At 35.1% G+C, this 21404-nt stretch overlaps 1 protein-coding gene across 4 annotated transcripts in view; it reads right to left on the reverse strand.

Moving 5' to 3' along the window:
• The window catches only part of cdh8 (cadherin 8), a 152868-nt gene that overhangs the window by 35108 nt on the left and 96356 nt on the right, over positions 1 to 21404 (reverse strand). For all 4 annotated transcript variants that reach the window (XM_046840660.1, XM_046840659.1, XM_046840661.1 and 1 more), the window contains 3 exons: positions 10545 to 10664; positions 2439 to 2606; positions 2174 to 2361 (listed from right to left, as the gene is read on the reverse strand). In XM_046840660.1, coding sequence (XP_046696616.1) covers positions 2174 to 2361; positions 2439 to 2606; positions 10545 to 10664 — 476 coding nt within the window. The remainder of the gene's footprint in view (positions 1 to 2173; positions 2362 to 2438; positions 2607 to 10544; positions 10665 to 21404) is intronic.

Below are 21404 nucleotides of genomic sequence, written 5' to 3' on the forward strand. Positions count from 1 at the left end.
AATAAGATTAAAGACTTCAATGTGAATGCTCATAACCTTTTTTTTTTTACATTTTATAAAATATTATTATTATTATTATTATTATTATTATTATTATTATTATAATTATTATTATCAATTTTATTATTATTACTGTTATTAGTTTATATATTATAACATACAGTATTTGGCTGTCAATTCTATCAAAAACACTGACTTATGTTTTAATATATTTTTGTCCATGAATATTATATTATATTTTATTATATTGGGAATATTATTCCCAATAGTCAATTGTTTTAATTATATAGCATTTCTTTTGTTTTTGCTGGGACAACAAGTGTCTGTTTACGTTCGAGTTTTTCTTTAATCACATTTCAGCTGTCACTTTACACCTGTCATCAGGGTCAAAATCTGCAATGAGTTCATCAAAAATAAACACTGCGGGATCTTAGAGTGTAAATTATGTGCTGCTTAAAGGCTGTTAATCAACCAGATTTTAACTTGGCCATGCTGAAACTATCAAGCAAGCATCCAGGCATCTTTTGATTGGCTGGCCAGAAAGCGCAGTTTGCAAACTGCATCTGTAGCAAACTGCACAAGCGCAAATATATACGTGTATTAAATAGTTGTTGGATTTTTTTTTTTTCATTTAAAAATGACTGACAGAGGGGAAAATTTGGATGCAGATATACTTACAATGACACTTACAAGATGGACTTTTCAAGAAAAGCTGGACATGTTGAGGAAAAAGTTGTATGAACTGTTTATACTTTTACGTTATACACTTTGTCTTCATTTCATATTCATTTTATGAGGTTATAAGGTTGATCCCTCTGTTAGAGATGATGTATGTGGGTGGTGCAGCAGAGGAAACTTTGTTGAATTGTATTTATTGAGTTTCAAGTAATGCTATTCATTCTTACTGCATGAGATACCTGTCTGTGATGCAGCACTTTGTAATACTGCTGTTATAATTTTGATGGTTTTATAGTTGTGGTGTCATAATGATGGGAAAGAGGTGGATTGATTCAGCTTGGACACCACTAAAGGCCCAGGTGTGAAATGCTCACCAGGCCACTGATAATACATAATTTATAATGGTTATATAACTGGAATACTCACAACAGCAGTGGCAGATGCGAGTGCTGAATAAGAACGGGTTGTTTAATTTCAAAGGACAACAATCCAATACAGCAGACATAAACATAGAACAGGCAAGAGTTGGACAATCAGCAAACAACTACATGTGGGCAACCAAAAACTGAAAATAAAGATGAAAAAAAATCAGGAAATCAAGAAAAATGGCAGTGATATTTTTCTTAGACAGAAAACTAAGGTGTATATTTATACAGACAGTAATCCAACATGGAAGTGAGTACAGCTGTGGTCAAAGATATATAAAGGCAGAAGCCAATGTCCAGACAGTGTTGGAGACATTACAATTTAAACACACCTGGTAATGAACACAAGGAAGTCCGTAGATGTGTGAGCCAATCTGCACTTTGTGATAGAGGGTTAGCAATATGCGGATCTATGGGTTTCTAGACAATATGTAGCTACAGTTTCGTGAAAATGTGTTTGCCTGCCTTTTTTTTCTACTTCATTTATAAATTATTCAGTTTATCATGCAAATTATAATATTTATTGTTGTAATTATTAGGTGAAAAAAGCTTTCCGAAGCTGCCTGGCCCAAGGTGAAAAAGAAAGTGCCCCCAAACCTAATAACTGGTTGTGCCACCCTTGGCGGCAACAACTGCAATTAAGCGTTTGCAATAACTGGCAAAAAATCTTTCATATCAGTGGTGATACAACACAATGCTGTGATACATGTCAATTACTTTGTTTCTCATCTGCTCTTAAATTTCTCTCGATTGCAGCATGAGGTGTTGCAGTAAATATTATAATTATTATTTTTTTTACATAGGGCAGGTTTGGACAGCTTATTTTCCCATTATAAATTAAATCTTCATTTAAAAACAGCATTTTTTGTATATTATTAAAATTTGCTTGACAATCTGAAGTGTGACAAATATGTAATAAAAATAATAAGCTGTACTTTTCCACAACACAATACATTACAATAAATGCAGTTACATGTAAAAGCATGTAATTGGAATCATTTAACAAATAAAAATACTCTTATTTATTAAATTTTCTTTTTTTGTCAGGTTATCTGGAATCAAATTCTCACCTTTTTCAGAGTGAGGATTCCCTCCTGAGTTTGAGAGTCAGTCACAATCTCAAACACGTCCTTCTCATCTCCCGCTATGATGCTGTATGTGGATTTTGCATTTTCTCCTACGTCTCGGTCGTTTGCTTTCACTCGTCCGCCGGGTTTTCCGATGCCGAGGTCTTCAGAGATGGTGAACTCATAGGAGCCTACAACACAACGCTACGATATTGAACAAACTGGGTGTTTTTTTTACTGTTTATTATAATCAATATTTTTTTTTTACCTTTTGAAAATTTGGGTGGGTTGTCATTAATGTCCGTCAGTGTTATGGTAACTGTGGTGGTCCCAGATAATCCCCCCATGTGACCACCCATGTCTTTAGCTTGAATGACCACCAGATAATCCTCCCTCATCTCCCGGTCCATCCCGGCCAGGGCGACTTTTATGATTGCTGGAATAAAAAAATTAAAAGAAAAAGATCAAATTAAATGATTAGTGGTTATTTTCTTTTTTATCTATTAGCCTTATTTGAACCTGAATGAGTTTTGAGCGTAACTTTTAGCACCCTGTGACTTTTATTTATGTTTTAATGTTCTCTAGGCAGATAAAACATGGGTGGATAATGAGCTAGGCGCAGCTTTTCTAGGATACTGAAAAAGTTACACTTTTATTTGCTCAATAATGAATGAAATAGCAGGTTAACAAAATGCAAACCAGCCCCTATTGTTTCTTCTATATTATTAAAATAGAAAAAACAATGACTGGTTTACATTTTGTTAAGTTCTGCAAAACTATTCACATCAAATACGTTTTTTGTTGTTTGTTTACTGTTGATTCAATTCGTTAATTATGTGATATGTTGTGTTTTTTTTATTTTGTGTATAAAAGATTCGCACTCTATAGTATACTCTATAGCTACACTACAACATTCAATACTACATTATATATGTTGTTGTGGAACATTGCTTTCTTATAATTTCTTTTTTTTTTTTTTTTTTTTACTGAGTTATTAAAATAATGCTGACATTGGAGACGCCTTCTATTAATGCTACATCAAAACATTTCTCCTTTTACCAAATCAAATATAAGGCCATATTTCTTCTTCATAAGATGATTAAACATATTGCTATAGAAATAATACAAAAGTTCATTCATATAAACCTACCAAACCTGCTATTTCAGAAAAGTACAACATTTTCTGACCAGTCACAATTCAGACATGACAGTCAACATTAGGAGTTTCCTTTCACATAAAGGAACAATTCAAGTAGAAAAACTCTGAGAAGCTTTTACTAACATGAGCTTCAGTGGGTTTAGGGTAAAGAAAGATTTCTTGCAGCCAGAAACGGAAAATTGCATCAGCTTTTCGTAAATAATGAAAGACAAAAACAATTGGTAATGAACTCGTTGAGTTATCAGAGCTGATTTTTGGGTTGTGCTTTTTAAATGATCCTGTTCACTTTTTAACCTGTGTATATCTCATCATGACTGCAAGTAGGAATTACCCCAAAACCCTGCAGACCATTGAGTTACAAACTTGTTAGTGGAAGTTGAAAAAAAAAAGGACAAGCATGGAAGGAAAAATGGACTAAAAGGAAATCATTGAGATAATTGGCCGACTGGGTCGATCCTATTTTGAAAGGTATACAGAGCAGATAGACATTGATTCTCGCTTCGGCTTTGGAGGGTTCAGCCGGGATTTGGGCTTTGTTAAAAAAAAAAAGACGGTAATGGGAGAAGCTATTCATTAGGTACTATTTCATAGGGTAGTTTCTCACGTTTTCATTTCCAAGGCAATATTCAGACCTCTCTACAATTAGTGTGCTAAATATACACCACAGTTTAGCTTTACTTTAATAGAATGACTGTTAACAACAACTTACTAAAGAGTAAACTGCAGTACAAAAGCTATGATTCACACCATGGAAATATTTTACACTCGTTTACAACCACAGCTAAGGAACCTGACAAATTGTATAAGTAAATGTATTTCAGTTCTTTAATTTTCCATTGTTTTGTGGATTTATGTTTATTGTTTTGTGGATTAATGTGCTTTATTGTTTTGTTATTATTAATATTATTATTATTATTATTATTATTATTATTATTATTATTATTATGGGTTTTTGATTCATTACAATTTTCATTTTTTAACAGAGGAATTGGATAGTAAATGACTGGAAGAAAACTCTTATCTTATCTAAGAATTTGAGAAAATGTTATAAATATCCAGTAATAAAATATACAGTAAACAGGCATGAGTTCAGATCATAAAACAACATATCATCAGCATATCAATTAACATATCACATATCATTAATAACAAAAAAAAAAAAAAAGGCATTGAACATAAAAAACTAAAACGAGATCAAGACCAGGTTTAAGAGCAACAAGATAAACTTGATTTTTTTATATTTCAATAAGGCTTCATAATTGCATCAAACTTCCCTTAATATTCATCAGAGATATATTTTTTCCTCATGCATAAAATAAAAATAAAAATAAAATGTATAAAACCCTTTATACAATATGTGTATTATTGAAAATAAATGAGAATATTTTTATTGATGTTTTTTGGTTTCCTCATGTCAATCTTAAGTCAGGATCAATGTCCAGAAAAGTTTGATTTTACAATAAATAAATTATAAAAATGTTGAATGTATTACATCTTTGATGCAATATTCCAACAAACACAAATCAAGAGAATAAAATAAATGTTTAATAACTGAGAACAGTGTTGATTTTAATGTGTGCTTTGGGTCATCTTGAAATGTTAAATGATTCTTTGTTTTCAACTATTTGACAAAGGACAAAAGGCTTTTTAACAACATTTTTTTTTTTTTTTTTTTACATATTTAATTTTTCCATTTTAATGTGATAAGTGCTCCTGGCACAGCTGAAGAGAAGCAGCCCCAAAGCATAATGCAACCCCCACCATGATTCACTGTCAGTATGCTGTTTCTTGGATGATGCTCTGTATTGGCTTTATGCCAAACATACCTTTTACAAATATTGCCAAAAAGTATAACCTTTGTCTCATGTGACCGTGACACATTTTCCCACATAGTTCATGGTGATTGAATTAATCTTTTGGCATAATTCATATTCATCTTGCCACCCTACCCCACAGCCCAAACTTGTGCAGAATACAGGAGATGGTAATCACATGCAAGGAGTGACAAGTACCTGCGAGGCATTCCAGTAGTTCCTTCAGTGTTGCTGTTAGTCTCTTGGTAGCCTCCATGATAAGTTTTCTCCTAGTCCTTTTTTCAATTATGCTGGCAAATCTCCACATTTTGATGCTAATTTTGATAATGTTCCTTAGTACATTTGTTTTTTTGGCAACTATTTGTGACTTATTGCTCTTAGTAGAAGGCAGCCATACACATTCAAGCAAATACTACAGCAACATCTGACTTTTATCTGGGTTTAATCAGAATTAATTTAATTGATGACAGGTGAATTCTTTTGAAATCTATTTACATCTGAAAAAGCCCCAATTCTGTCTTTATGTTTTTTTAAAAACTGCAATTTTATAAAATTGTGTAGATCTTTTATATCCACTGAAACACAAAAACAATGGAAAAGGTACAGCCAAAGTATATAATGAATATTGCTGCAATCTTCAATTTATATAGCAATATAACAGCATACCAAGCTGTTATACACTATAACAGCCTTCCTTCCTTCCTTCCTTCCTTCCTTCCTTCCTTCCTTCCTTCCTTCCTTTCTTCCTTCCTTCATTTTTGTATCCACTCCCTTCCCTGCTTCCCTCCCTCCCTTCCTTCTTCCGTATTCCTTCTATGTATCTGTAGCCCAAAATACATTAGTTATCACAGGGTTAGGAACGTGCCATAGCCACTGAAATCCCCCCATTTCCCCTTCAAAAGCCAGACATTAAGTGTTTGTAATGCAGGCTGGTGAGTCACAGAACTCTGCCTTGTCATAGCTGAAAGGAATAAAAGCGCATCCTGAGCTGTATGTAATCCATTCAGACAAGAAGAAGACCTGTAGCATCATCACATGAAAAGAAAGCTCACTATATCCGACCAGATTTAGGAAAAAAAAAAAAAAAACGCCTTTGATCTTTTTATTTTATTTATTTATTTATTTATATTTATATTATTTATATATATTTTTTGCTTTCTTCCGTCCTTTTAAAGTCTTATCACTTTGAACCATAAAAAAAACCCTTTAGAGCAATAGCTATTATTCGTATGACTGTGTTGCATTTTCTTTTACTAAATATTTTGAAAGGAAAACAAGAAAACAAAAAAAATGTTTTTTAAATTTATTTAATAAAATAGTAATACAAATCATGAATTATTCGTAAACGATTAAATTATTTATAAAATTAAAATATAATATAGAATTGAGTCATTTTTTATTGCTTTGTCTAATGTTCTTACACAACATCTATAAATTAAATAATCCATAAATCCAAAAAGCATGTATTAGCAGTACAACGATCCTTAATCCATTACATATGGGTCATTCTTGGACAGTCAGTCATTTTAATCCTGAAATCTGAAATGCTAAAAAAGCATGTGAAACATGTAAGTTTTTATTATTATTATTATAATATTTTTTTTTTGTAATGTTAATGGTTTGCGAGAAAAAAATCTATAAATTACAAGAACCAGGTTGGTTGACTCAATTTGTTTTAATTTTTTTACATATATAATGTCAATTTTTCATTTGTGTTTTTTAATCCAGTCTATTGCCTTTGGCTCCTTTTTGCTGTTCACATCTTTCAAATTCAAGCAGAAACCCAGTGAACATGAAATCAGCCGAGGTAACAGACGGACTAAATGGACCCCCTGCAGGGACAGGCCATTCTGGGCATCTGCTAGGTCACCATGACAAAGTCAGACTGCGAGGTTTTTGAGTTTAGTAAGATGTGAAAAAGCAGGCAGCAGGTCAGAGAATTGGTGTGGGAGTTAAACGTTTTTGGAAAGACACGTACAGTACAGACATGTCAGCTCCGCCCACTGATGAGTGGGAGGTATTAAACTGATGGCTACTGGAAGCAAAAATAAAACGAAATATTAATAATAAACCGGAACATGTGCACTGTAGTGTAGCTACAGTAGATAGAGCTTCTATATGTTCACCTTAATGGATATATCATTGATAAATAGAAGAAAGAGTGAATGTTTCTCTCTGAGATATATAGTGCAAATGTACTCATGTACTGAACCTGAAACCACAGTGAGAATGAATAGGCAGACACTGGAAAAGCGGCCACTGGAGCCTCCATTCATAAATGTTTCAAAAACGGACAGAATTACACACGCTCCATTCATCTACAGGCATTTATGTCCAATCTTGTACATAAGTCGTTAAATTCTTTGTTTGTATAGATGATGTTAGATGGAATTTCATATGAGGCCTGATTACAAGCCTCACATTATGTCATCTAATAATAAATTACTTGACCAATTGGAATACAGAATTTATCAGCGATGTTTTCAAGGTTTTAAGGTTTCAAGGTTTTTTATTTGTCATTGTCACTATATGTGCAGGCATACAGAGGAATCGAAATACCGTTTCTCTTCTCTCTCATCAGGCGGTTTCATTCTCAATGCAATATAGAAAGTTGGTATAAGCAGTCAGTGCAATAGAGAGAAGATTTTGGATGAGGTCACAGCAGTATACTTGTAATAAATAGACATATATATATATATATATATATATATATATATATATATATATATATATATATATATATATATATATATATATATACATATACATATACATATATATATATATATATATATATATATATATATATATATATACACAGTTGTGTTCAAAATTATTCAACCCCACTGAAATTGATTGTTTTGGTCGGTTTGACATTGATTATGATCATTCAGTCATCCTGCTTACAATTAAATCAAAGAGGCACGTGTAGGTCAGACAAATATAACATAACATTTATAATGAAATAACCACAAATGTCTTTTCTGAGCTCACATCATTATCAGTTTTATTCAACCCCAAGTGACATTCAATCTTAGTACTTAGTACAACATCCTTTTACAGTTATAACAGCTTTTAAACGTGAAGCATAGCTTGACACAAGTGTCTTGCAGCGATCTACGGGTATCTTCGCCCATTCATCATGGGCAAAAGCCTCCAGTTCAGTCACATTCTTAGGCTTGCACTGCAACTGCTTTCTTTAAGTCCCACCAGAGGTTCTCAATCGGATTTAAGTCTGGTGACTGCGATGGCCACTTCAAAATGTTCCAGCCTTTAATCTGCAACCATGCTCTAGTGGACTTAGAGGTATGCTTGGGATCATTGTCCTGTTGAAAGGTCCAACGTCTTCCAAGCCTCAGGTTTGTGACGGACTGCATCACATTGTCATCCAATATCTCCTGGTACTGAAGAGAATTCATGGTACCTTGCACACGCTGAAGCTTCCCAGTACCTGCAGAAGCAAAACAGCCCCAAAGCATGATTGACCCCCCGCCATGCTTCACAGTAGGCAAGGTGTTCTTTTCTTCATAGGCCTTGTTCTTCCTCCTCCAAACATAGCGTTGATCCTGTGAAGAGTAATCACCTGTTCTCTTGTCTTCCTGGACCATTCTCTTGACCTTACCATGTTTGTAACCACACCAGTAAATGTCTAGAAGGAGCTGAGTATCACAGTCATTTTAAAGCTGCCTAATTGGTGATTATTAGGCTTTATTGCTGCTCCCTGATATCCACAGGTGTTTTCAATACCTGATTGAAAACACTTCATTGAACCTCTGTTCTTCAGAGTGGTAGTCTTTAAGGGGTTGAATAATTATGTCAATGAAGAATTCACAAAAGAAACATTTACTACTGTATTACAAAACTAATTGATGTCATTTTAGTTGCATATGGTTCTTTAAGAAGTCATTGTAGGATTTCATTCTGAATACAATTACAAATGTACACTAAATTCCTAAAACCATTTACAGCATTGGGGTTGAATAATTATGTCAATGAAGAATTCACAAAAGAAACATTTACTACTGTATTACAAAACTAATTGATGTCATTTTAGTTGCATATGGTTCTTTAAGAAGTCATTGTAGGATTTCATTCTGAATACAATTACAAATGTACACTAAATTCCCTAAAACCATTTACAGCATTGGGGGTTGAATAATTTTGAACACAACTGTAAAATAAGCCACATTTCGGCATAACGGTGTTTTTATATTGATTGAAAACAACTTTTTCTGACATTTCAGCACATGTAGAAATCGTTTCATTCGGCAACGATGTAAAACCAAAATATATGTACACATTAAAGAATTTTTAACTGTTTATGACTCATACTTCATGAACAAGTTCATCGTCATTTTTTTCCGCTCGGATGTTCATCCAATATAACATAATGTTTCATTGTTTAATTATTTAAATTAATTTCCAGTCATCATCACAGACTGGAGAAACTACAAACATTCATTTCCATATAGACATTTGTACTTTTTTTTCTTCCATTCTTTGCCAACAATTAAGCAGGCAGCGATCAGTCGGAGCGTGATGATGTTTACTTATTCATCGGCCGCATCTCATTTCCTGCGTAGTGCTCAAAGTGTCAAATGGATCCTAATGGCTGTTTTCCCTTTACCTTTTACTTTTCATTAACATTCATTAAAACATCTGGCTCACTCGAATGAGCCATCTGCATGCGCTCACTAAACACACAAACACAACACACAACTTCCTCTCGACTGCACACGTTCACACTATGACAGAAAGTTTAAAAAAAAAGAAAATCAGGCCAAATTGTCGATGGGGAAGAATTACAGAGAAAATTAATCAATACAACAACGTAGATTTAGTGATTAAACACAATTTGAATGGACGCAGGCCTTGTTTGTTTGCTGTCAGGTTCCTAACTTGAATGTTTCCACATTTCCATCCCATTGCGTATTAATTTCACAATTATTTAATCATTTCGCGCACAGACGCTGTTAACAAGTCGACTGAAAACGCAATTAGAATAATAAGAAAGTGCAAAAAAAAAAAAACAATGTGAAGCAGACTGCAGATGGGACTGAAAGCCCTGTCGAATCAAGCGTGCTTCACTTCACACCTCATTTCAGTTTTACATCCTTTTTTAATTTACTTGTGAGAGTTATTTATTTATTAATTTTTTGCCCTTCAAATCAACAATGACTGAACAAAAGAGAATATGCATCGTACACATATGGAGCATTATCATTAACAAGCCTCATTATCTGAGAGGAAAAAAAAAATCTGATCAGACTAAAATCAGATAATTACAGTACATTTACATAAGGCATTCATGACCATCTGGACTCTGTTGAGAAGCGTGTGAAAGTTTAAAAAAAGAGAAGAAAAGAAAAAAAATGAAATAAATAAAACGCAGTCTGCTCACCAGTGTTTTGATCAATGGAGAAATACGGCTGTCCTTCCAAAATGCTGTACACCAGTTTGGCGCTGTTTCCATACACCGGATCGTCAGCGTCTGTGGCTGTGACCCGTGTCACTGAAGTACCTGCAATTAAACATGAGAACAACTCAACTCAATATGCTGTCCATCTCAACGGATTATCACTTGCTTATATAACTATATAGAAAAAAGTTTGTGGACACCTGACCATAATATTTTTGTATGTGCTTTGTAAAAACCTCAATTCAACATTTTGTCCCCATTTGCTGTTATAAAAGTTCCTATTTGTTGTTATAATAACATCCACTCTGCTGGGAAGATGTTTCACTAGATTTTAGAGTGTAGTAGATGTTAGTAAAGTCAGGTACTGATGTATGGTGACGAGGCCTGGGGTGCAGTCAGTGTTCCAATTCAAGATATTTTATTCCATCACATACAAAACACATCTTCATGGAGCTGGTTGTGTGCACAGCCACCTTGTTCATATTGGAACAGGTTTGGGTCTCCTAATTCTCCAACTTTGTGGTAACAGTTAAAAAAAACCCACATATGACTGGAAAAGTCAGGTGTCCCAATACTTTTGTCGATATAGAATAAATAAACTTGCTACTCTTTCTTCTATCACAGAGGTGCAACCTGAAAACAAAAGCTAACAGGAAAACAAATCAAACAAAGAAACAGATAGATAAACAAATAAACAAACAACAGCCAACTGGACAAAAAAAACAAACAAACAAAAAAAGCACAGAACAGACGACACCAAAACAAAAGCAAAAGAGCAAACAAAAAAAAAAAAATCAACAGAGAATTGAGACATAATAATAATATTATATAAAAAAATTAAAAACAGAAACCAAATAATTAAAACAAACAACTAATTAAATAGAAGTTTAATAGTAACTTGTTTATTAGTAATTGGTAGTAGTTGGCTGAGGAAAAAAAAAACAACAACATTGAAAAATGTATCTATAAATTGAAGTAAATGAAACAATATACATTACGGACAAACCAATGCAACACAAATACAATTCTTTAATGTATTTTTTTTTACTGTATGTGATGATTGAGGTAGTAGAACTAGGTGTGTGCTGACATAAAACAAGGCGAGCTGATGCGGGGAGCTAACGCAAATGCTAATGCATGTTGTGACAGTGCAGATGGTGCGGTAATTGTTTGTAAAGTGCGTTCTGACAGCTCGGCTAAGTGCCTGTTCAGCAGCGAGGAGGATTGTGTTAAAGCCACAGGTACTGGATGCTGAAACACCAGTGTAGAAACTGCAGTGAAAATCTCCTCCTGTTTATGTGTGTGTATGTGTATGCGTATATGTGTGTGCGTCTGTCACAGAGCAACAGTTTGCCATCCTTTCAGCTTCCTGCATTATTTAGTCGACTCTTCAGAGCACTTGAGGAGATCAGTGTGCTATAATAGTATATAATAGTATAAGCAGCACAGCCTCCTCTGTCCTGAAGAAAATGTAACGTTACAGATTTACCTCTGACTGTTACAAAGAACTGACCCTGGAGACTCCTTCCATAAAGGTTAAACAAAAGCATTTACTTCACCATGTTTCTTGTGAATGAGCATTTTCTATAAAAACAACAGTGTTTTAGAACAGAGCCATAAAAACCTGTTATTTACATCTGGAAATTAAAAGAGATGCTTATCTAATTTGAAATCTCGATTTATTTATTTTTTTCACAGAAATTGTCCTGCAATCAAGAATATAAATATACAATATTATGAAGCTTAAACATCATTTTGTGTGTAATAGAATGATGGCAATGAAGACATTAGACAATGAAAAGCTGTTACATTTCCAGCTTTAGCACAAAGTTGTTAATTGAAAGAAAAGAAAGAAAGAAGGCAAGCAAGCAAGCAAGCAAGCAAGCAAGAAAGAAAGAAAGAAAGAAAGAAAGAAAGAAAGAAAGAAAAGAAAATGAATGGAGCAAAGTTTTGGTTTAATGACTAATTATACATAAAGGTCAATGTGAACAGTTCCCCAGTCAGAAGGTGATAATTATGTTGACATGACTGCAGAATTAATGTAAACTTTGCCCTTCACAAAATGTATGTTCTTCTTTCTCCCTACTGTTCTCTTGTCCAGAAAAGTGTCTGGAGATGATGAATAGCGAATGCGGTGTCTCGACTTCAGATCCGAGCGAGAGAAATGAATAAACGAGAATAAAAAGCAACAGCATCGTTGCACTCTGACTTCAAACCCTGCTTTATTATTGCAACCCAATTATTTCAGCCGGAGAGAACCTGAAGTGGCCCTCAGAGATGCGCATGTGTGTGTGTGTGTGTGTGTGTGTGTGTGTGTGTGTGTTGGTTTTTGTGGTTTATGTGGACATTTGACCTGATTACGTACCGACATTATGGGGACATTTGGGATTATGGGGACAGGACAGGTGTCCTCATAATTCCCGCACTGTGGCTATATATATCTATACTAGAGGAGCTGAAATTCAAAATTTCAGTCCATGTCCATTATACCACAAACACCGAAACTGACTTAACACAGTGTAACTTTGGAATTTCGTAGTGCGCCCTGTAGCCCGGAGCCGGTACTGCAATCCGTTCACACATGTGTGAAAATTTGAGCCTTCTGATTGGCTAGCGCTGATTGCCATTTTTCGTTCTGTGATTGGCTGAGACCTACGTCAATTATCCTACGTGTTCCTTTTAAGGGCGGAGTTTCATTAGACTCGGTTTGCCAACACATTGAACAGCCATTATCCAGCCCTTTAAAAGCCAGGTATGATTATAAAGTTCATAAACTTAATGAGTAGACTATTGATATATTCCAAGAGCTCGGTTCCTTGTTGTAAATTAATGTTGTAAGAAATATTTCATTGGAATCTGGAGATTGGGGTGAATTTAGCCTTAATGCATAAATTAAAGCTGGCTAGTTAGCAACATTATCAATGGTTAGTTTTAAAACCTGAGTTGAATAACTAATTACTGATAAATCTTGTACCGAATGCGCACTGTATAAATTTGGGTTTAGTGCGTTTGGCCGAATTAAAATGAAGGGGAAATGTCTGTATGTTAGCATGGATGCTAGCTAATAATAGTCAGTGCTGATAGCCGCTAGCTGATAGCCGCGCATCCTCGCGCTCTTTAAACGCGTTCGCTCCGGCCACAGAGCGCGTGCAGTGTTGTAAGGTGAGCTGCTGGGCATACAGCACCCGGACTGCTTATAAACTACTGAGAACTGCTTTTAATTATTTTATTTATTATAAGGCTGTATGCTATTTAATGTCGCTAGAACATCACTTCCGGTTAGCGCGTGCAGTGTTGTAAGGTGAGCTGTTGTACACACAGCACCCGGACTGCTTACAAACTACTCAGAACTGCTTTTAATTGTTATTATTTTGTTTATTATAAGGCTGTATGCTATTTAATGTCACTAGAACATCACTTCCGGTTAGCGCGTGCGACCGGAAACAGCTGAGTGCGTGCGGCGCGGGAGTTACATGGCTGAGTTTGGAGCGGTGGTGAGGGTCTGAGTGTGAGATAGAGATGATGGTACAGTGTGTAAACACTGCTGTATCACTGTGAGGGTGTAAATAACCCCTGATACTCTTCACTCATAACTCAGTAATACTGTAGTCAGAAGTAAAGCAGAATGAACACATCAGAAGTCTGATATCTTTGAGTGTCAGTGTGATGGAGAGTTTAAATCCCAGCTCTCCTCAGCATTGTCCCATGCTCTATCACTGGACATGTTTTACATAAACACCACTTATATTAACAATTTAAGGTTTTAGTTTAAATAAACACTCATTTCTGTGGGGAAGAACAGCATCATTTTAACATGGCTGAGATGAAGCGCAGAAGAAGAAAAGAACATCCAAAGCAGGAGACGGAGTATTACACATCTGCTGGGAAAGACAAACCTGGAAATATATAAATTCAGATAAAGGTAAGGGTCCATTCACACATGCCATCCTATGTTCCTTTTGACCTAGACTGCTTTCATTAACAGACAGGGCATTAGGATAAAACTGGTGTGAAGTTCACGACTGGATTAATATTTCATTTTTTCTTATTCAGGGTGTGGAGTATTCAGTTCAGTCCCTTTTGATGAGGGAGACCTCTTTAACCTCGCAACAGCAGACACTCTGGCAATCATCGAACACAGTAAACAGGTAATATATATTTTTTTACAGTTGTGAAATTATATTGAGCTCTTATTATATCTTATAAATCTGTATGTACTGTGTATGCCTGAGACCTGTTTCATTGTATATCAGGGCTTTAGTGATTTACATGTGTTTTGTGTTTATTGGCGTGTGTATGTAACAGACATGGTTTAGCAGTACACTGGGTATATGGGGACGTTGTTGTAATGTGATAGTCAATGTACATAAGCAGCTGTGTGTATAGTGTCTGACAGAAACCTGGTCTCGAGGGACTTCACTTTATAAAGTTATTGTATGAGCACCATTAACTTTATTAAATTAATTTCTCTTAAATTTGCATCTTATAGATGTAGACTTACTGACTATTGTACTTCCTTATCCCTCAGAGGTAAGGGTTTGTTACAGAAGCACCAAATAGCAGATGTGACCTGGGTGATTGTATATCATGAGAACAAAAGTGACCCAAATATTATAGTATAGTTAAGGCAGCAATGTTCTTGCTGGGTGTAAATAATATACCATATATACAGTGTGCTTTGCTAATGTACTGTATATACAGTGCACTTAAAATCACCCCAAAAGCCTGACATAGACCTTATAGAGTATCTGTAAAATGCAATAGTAAAGGAAGTGGCAGATTGTTGTTGCTCTAATAAAAATAAAAAGGAATATTTGTTGATTCAATCTTGGTGGAAACTACTGGAATTTTCACAGAAACAGTTTTATGCATAGTCATTTGTAGAACTAGCAGTTCTGCAAAACCTAGTATGTCGGACTAAATACTAAGACCTTGTTTGCGATTGTTAATAATACAATTGCTGGTGATCCAAATGCTTTTTTTAAATATTTCTAAACATACCAATCTGTTTTAAATTAAATGTTTTGTGTAAAACTTAGTTTTATGTATCTTTTGAAATTAATGTCTTGGTTTGATATGGTTGCTAATGCAGTAAAATTAATTGCATTAAAATGTGACTTAAGTATCAAATACATTCTAGGGCTACTTAATGTTTATAACAAATGTGAGAAAGATTTCTTGTTTCTGTTTTTAGAATGTAGCTGAAAACATTAGAGGTTACTGCAGTAGATGAGTTGGAGGCTGCTGATCCAGGAGAAGAGTGAGAAAAGGTAATTTATAAAAATCATATTCTGATTATTTATTCCCAAAATGTTGCAGGTACTTTGCATTGTTTTAGTATGTTTTTATCAGTACGTATTGTCTCTCTTAGTCACTGGGAGAGATTGACTGGATGGGTGAACACTATCTGTGAACCATGTCTTGAGATCAAAATGACTGAGATTTTGTGTGCAGTTTTAGGTGCTGGGGTTAGGATTGAGTTAGTCTGTGTGTATGTAGTGTGTATGGCTGAGACCTGTTTTATGAGAACACTGTGTCTAATAAGGACATGCATAGACCATCATGTAAGAGTCCTCTACCAAAGGAGTATTAGTGTGTCCGTGTGTTTGACAAATACATGGTATATCAGGGCTTTAGTGATGTACATGTTTAGTGTTTATCTGAGTGTATATGGAACAGACATGGTTTAGCAGTACACTGGGTATATGGGGACGTTGTCAATGTACATAAGCAGCTGTGTGTATAGTGTCTGACAGAAACCTGGTCTCGAGGGACTTCACTTTATAAAGTTATTTTATGAGCACCATTAACTTTATTAAATTAATTTCTCTTAAATTTGCATCTTATAGATGTAGACTTACTGACTATTGTACTTCCTTATCCCTCAGAGGTAAGGGTTTGTTACAGAAGCGCCACATAGCAGATTTGTTGTACCTTGTAGTAATGTGATAGTCAATGTACATCATCAGCTGTGTGTATAGTGTCTGACAGAAACCTGGTCTCGAGGGACTTCACTTTATAAAGTTATTGTATGAGCACCATAAACTTTATTAAATTAATTTCTTTCAAATTTGCATCTTATAGATGTAGACTTACTGACTATTGTACTTCCTTATCCCTCAGAGGTAAGGGTTTGTTACAGAAGCACCACATAGCAGATGTGACCTGGGTGATTGTATATCATGAGAACAAAAGTGACCCAAATAGATTATAGTTAATGCATCATGCGTATTATTATATTGCTGGGTGTCAATTATATGGGTGCAAATTAATAGAGAGCCAAAAGATTATGAAAAGTAAAAAAATATTTATATATTGTTAATTATGTCCAAATGATAGTCCAAATGTGTTAACCTGGTTAAGAAGATGCTACAGCCAGGCTTACATTGTCTGATTTTTGGAATAACTCCAATATTTTACTGCTGTCTGTACATCAGATAGTCAGTGGAATGCGAGCGTAAATTTGAAACGTTAGTGAAGCTAAATGTATGTTTAAAATCAAAAATGCTTTGAGAATCTAATTGGTTTGTGTCCAGCCTAAAGGGAGGTAATAGCCATTAAAATATCCCTGGACAGGTCCATATAAAAGCATTTAGTTTTGTCTATTTTAGATTACCATTGTAAAGGGCCAATCTAAGCCTAAGAAACAGGATTCAAAAGAACTTTGTGAAAAGACAAAAAAGTAAGGTTGCCTGATAGACATTATTTTTGTCATAAGAAATTCTGTTAAATAATTATAAACTGAGTATTTGTTTTGGTTATGTTTTTAAATATGTACTGAACAGTATCTTACAATAACAAAAACAGTTCTTGAACAAAAGAAAATATGACAAAGGTTTATATTGATAATTTGTATATCATATTACTGTTCAGTAGAATATACAAAAACCTTGTTATTTTATCACCTCAGCTTTGAAATTAAAGGTATGCATTTAAATTGTAAAATTGAGTCCTTGATATGTCCTGTGTAGAATTAGGCTAGTATTAAGGCATCAAGATAAATTGGTGAAAATCTTTAATGTTATGATTATTCAAATCGATGAGCTTTTAGTTACAAACGAAACATACAGTAGTATTAATTTTGCATCTGCTTTTAAGATAAACTCAACATTGATGCTAGTGATGGAAGTGACTCTGAGAGTGGGGCTGATGCTGCGAATTTGGATGCTTCCTGAAGACACCAGCACAGATCAGTAGGTTTTCTAACCTGTTCTAACCATGTTTAATATGCGCCATAATATGTCAGTCCACACTGCTAATGTACTCAATGATGATTTCTTTTTTACAGGGATGTGAAGCAATCGGACACCAGAAGAGGAAAATGGTTTATGCGTTGCATTTTTTAGGTTATGATTTTTCAGGATTTTTCAGGACACTTTTTCAATATATTAATTAGCAATAAGAATTTATATTACAAAAGGTAACATTATTCACATTTATTTGCTATTTATAGTCCTAAACAAACCTCTGCCATCATACCTCTTTCACTTACTGTCTGTGGTTATGTTTGCATACACTCATTGATACAATTGAGTTCTTCGATGTCCCATCTACATTTATGGCAATAGCAAACTCCCATTCCCAGAGCGACGTAGAAAAAGCTTTGGAGTTCCCATCAAGAAATGTACACACCAGGCATAACGTTATGATCTTATAACGTTATGACTAGTGATTGAATAACACTAGCTCTTTATTATGGCAGCTGATCGTGGGTGGGATTTATTAGGATTGTAATTAGCTTTACAATTTTCCTCATTTTAAATTGGTTTAAGTGTCTTTATGTAATTCATTTGTATATCTAGCTCTCTGCAAGCTTTATATAACACTGAGCATTTTGGAGATTTCACTATGCACTAAACATTCAAATATCTAAACATCTTGGTTATCAAATTTCATTTATAATGGGTTTTTGGTTAGTTTGTTTATGAATATTTTGCAGAGACTAAAAACTCTAAAAGAAGTCCCGAAAACTACAAGGAAAGGACTTGTTCTTTTAAGTCACTGATGTCTTGATAGTGCACCATGCTGTCAAGTCTGTGTTTGTGTGTGTCAGAGGGCCAATAAAACATGCCTGTCCCTTCAATACTGTGTGATGTCTTGTTTGTGTATTGTTAAAACCAATGTCCTGATAAAGCCCGTATGTCCTTACAAACACTATTTTTGTCAGAAGGCGGGACATTCCGAGCAGGTCCTCATATACAACCATAATGTCAGGTCTTTATATAAATTGTTTAAATTTGTGTAAAGTAATTCTGAAGTGAAATTTGTTTTCCTCAGAGCTGATTAGATTTTTTGACATTTGTAGCATCACTGTAGCACAAGGGGAAGGGTGGGTACCTTTAAACCATGGTACAACTTGTTTACCAGGCAAAGTCCACCTAATACATAAAAACCAGTATGTGTGTGTGTGTGTGTGTGTGTGAGAGAGAGAGAAAGAGAGAGAAATCTGGTCAACAAACTAAACAAGGACCTCGGCTTACCTGCGTGTGTTGAGAGCCCTCGTTACAGGAGGACGCTAACGAATACACGATTCAAGCGAGATGGGATTTGTGTGTGTGTGTGTGTGTGTGTGTGTGTGTGTGTGTGTGTGTGTGTGTGTGTGTGTGTGTGTGTGTGTGTGTGTGTGAATTTCTGGGTGTGAGTGTGTCTACCACATGAGTTCCTCAGTCATGGCTCCTTATCACTAAGTCAAACACCTTTCACAGCTCACATGAAAACACACACTCCCTCAGGACTCGCTCTAACGCTTGCTGTACGGCCGCCGTCTGATTCATGTAAACATGAAAGCAGTGCATTCTGTCACATTCTCGGATGAGAACATTTCCTTTTATTTACTTGTTCCTGAGTCGCGCTGATGCTGCCTCACGGGCGTGAGGATTAATAAATACCTTACTGTTTTTTCCAGAAAGCTAAAGGACAGCTGCCAAAACTCTTGCTGTTGTTTTTGTTGTTGTAGCTAGATGACTGGTTGTGGAAAATAAAAAAGTGGGAGAAGGAAGATAAAATAATCACTGATGAAACACATTAGTGACTTCATCTTAAGAAATCATGCTAATGGAATCACCAATACATGACTGAACACAATATTGCTACTCATTTTAAAAACACAACATTGTGGTGCAATGCTCTGCATTTTTAAATGATTTAACAGAAAATAATAAGTTGCAGTTTGTGTTTTGTGGATATGTAGTTACTGCATTTCTGTCACTAAAAACATTTATTCTTTCTGTCACTACTAAGTGTAACCTATTCATTTATTACTTCTCTGCCACGTTGCTTGTACTTGTGTCTTGTCCAGTTGCTACTTCTTTCATTCATAGGTGTTGCCTTTACAGTTACTACTTCTGTTGTTTGTACAGTAGGTGAGACCCCTTCAGGTACTACTACTACTTCTTCTTCTGTCACTACTAGGTGTAACCTCTCTGTTTATTACATCTGTTTTTGTAGACATGACTGTCAAGCTACTACTGCTGTCTTTTGAGATGTGACCTGTCCAGTTACGACTTCTGTCTCTTGTAGACGTGATCTGTTCAGTTACTACTTCTGTCTCTTGTAGACGGGACCTGTCCAGTTACTACTTTAGTCTCTTGTAGACATGACCTGTCCAGTTACTACTTCAGTCTCTTGTAGACGTGACCTGTCCAGTTACTATGTCTGCCTCTTGTAAACATGACCTGTCCAGTTACTACGTCTGTCTCTTGTAGACGGGACCTGTCCAGTTACTACTTTAGTCTCTTGTAGACGTGACCTGTCCAGTTACTATGTCTGCCTCTTGTAAACATGACCTGTCCAGTTACTACGTCTGTCTCTTCTAGACGTGACCTGTCCAGTTACTACTTCTGTCTCTTGTAGACATGACCTGTCCAGTTACTACTACAGTCTCTTGTAGACGTGACCTGTACAGTTACTACTTCAGTCTCTTGCAGACGTGACCTGTGAAGTTACTACGTCTCTCTTTTGTAGATGTGAACTGTCCAAATAATACTTCTGTCACTTAAGACGTAACCTGTCCATTTACTACGTCTGTCACTTGAGACGTGACCTGTGAAGCTACTACTTCTGTCGATTGTAGACATGCCTGTCCACTTACTACAGTATTTCTCTCACTTACATGTGTGGCCTACATATACTATTTACCTGTTTGTTGTTATTTCTCAATCATTTGGCCATTTAATTTTATTTACATTACACTTAGTGTTCTATATAATTGTACTTCTGCAATATTACAATTAGCCTACATCAGGTTACTTGCTAACATTATTTGCTATACTATACTATTTGTACAATTCTACTAGCTGAGAATAAAAGCGTATATATGTAGGAAATAGCAAACATAATGCTACAACGTTCTAAATTAGAAAAAAAGCTGTACAACTATTTTGTAAAACTGTAGAGTCAGTGGGCCATGAAATAAGTCTTTGCTCTCATACTGAAGTGAAATTCTCTTCTATTTTGCTGATAAAAAAAAAAAAAAAAAAAAAAGAATGAGGGATTAGAGAAGCCTTTCATTGGCCTGGCTTCAAACCAGGGCAGATTAGCTCGCCCTTGAGTGATATTTATAGAGAATTGCTTTACTCGTCTGCAACTTTAACGGTCTCTTGCTAGATCTGTGGAATGCAGGATTTGAAAATTTTATCCTGATGATGATGATGATGACAAGAAGGAAATTTCAGATAAGATGAAAGATTTACAAAGTAGCCATGAGAGATTGTGAATTTAAATACAGTCCACTGGTGGTTAAAAGCTAGCTGATATTTCACAGAATATAAATGTCATATAGGCATTTATGAAGCCTTCATACATTTGACATCACTCCTGCTGTGAAGATTGCTCTGGTTTAAA

Source organism: Silurus meridionalis, chromosome 26, assembly GCF_014805685.1.
Source record: "Silurus meridionalis isolate SWU-2019-XX chromosome 26, ASM1480568v1, whole genome shotgun sequence".
Taxonomy (NCBI): Eukaryota; Metazoa; Chordata; class Actinopteri; order Siluriformes; family Siluridae; genus Silurus; species Silurus meridionalis.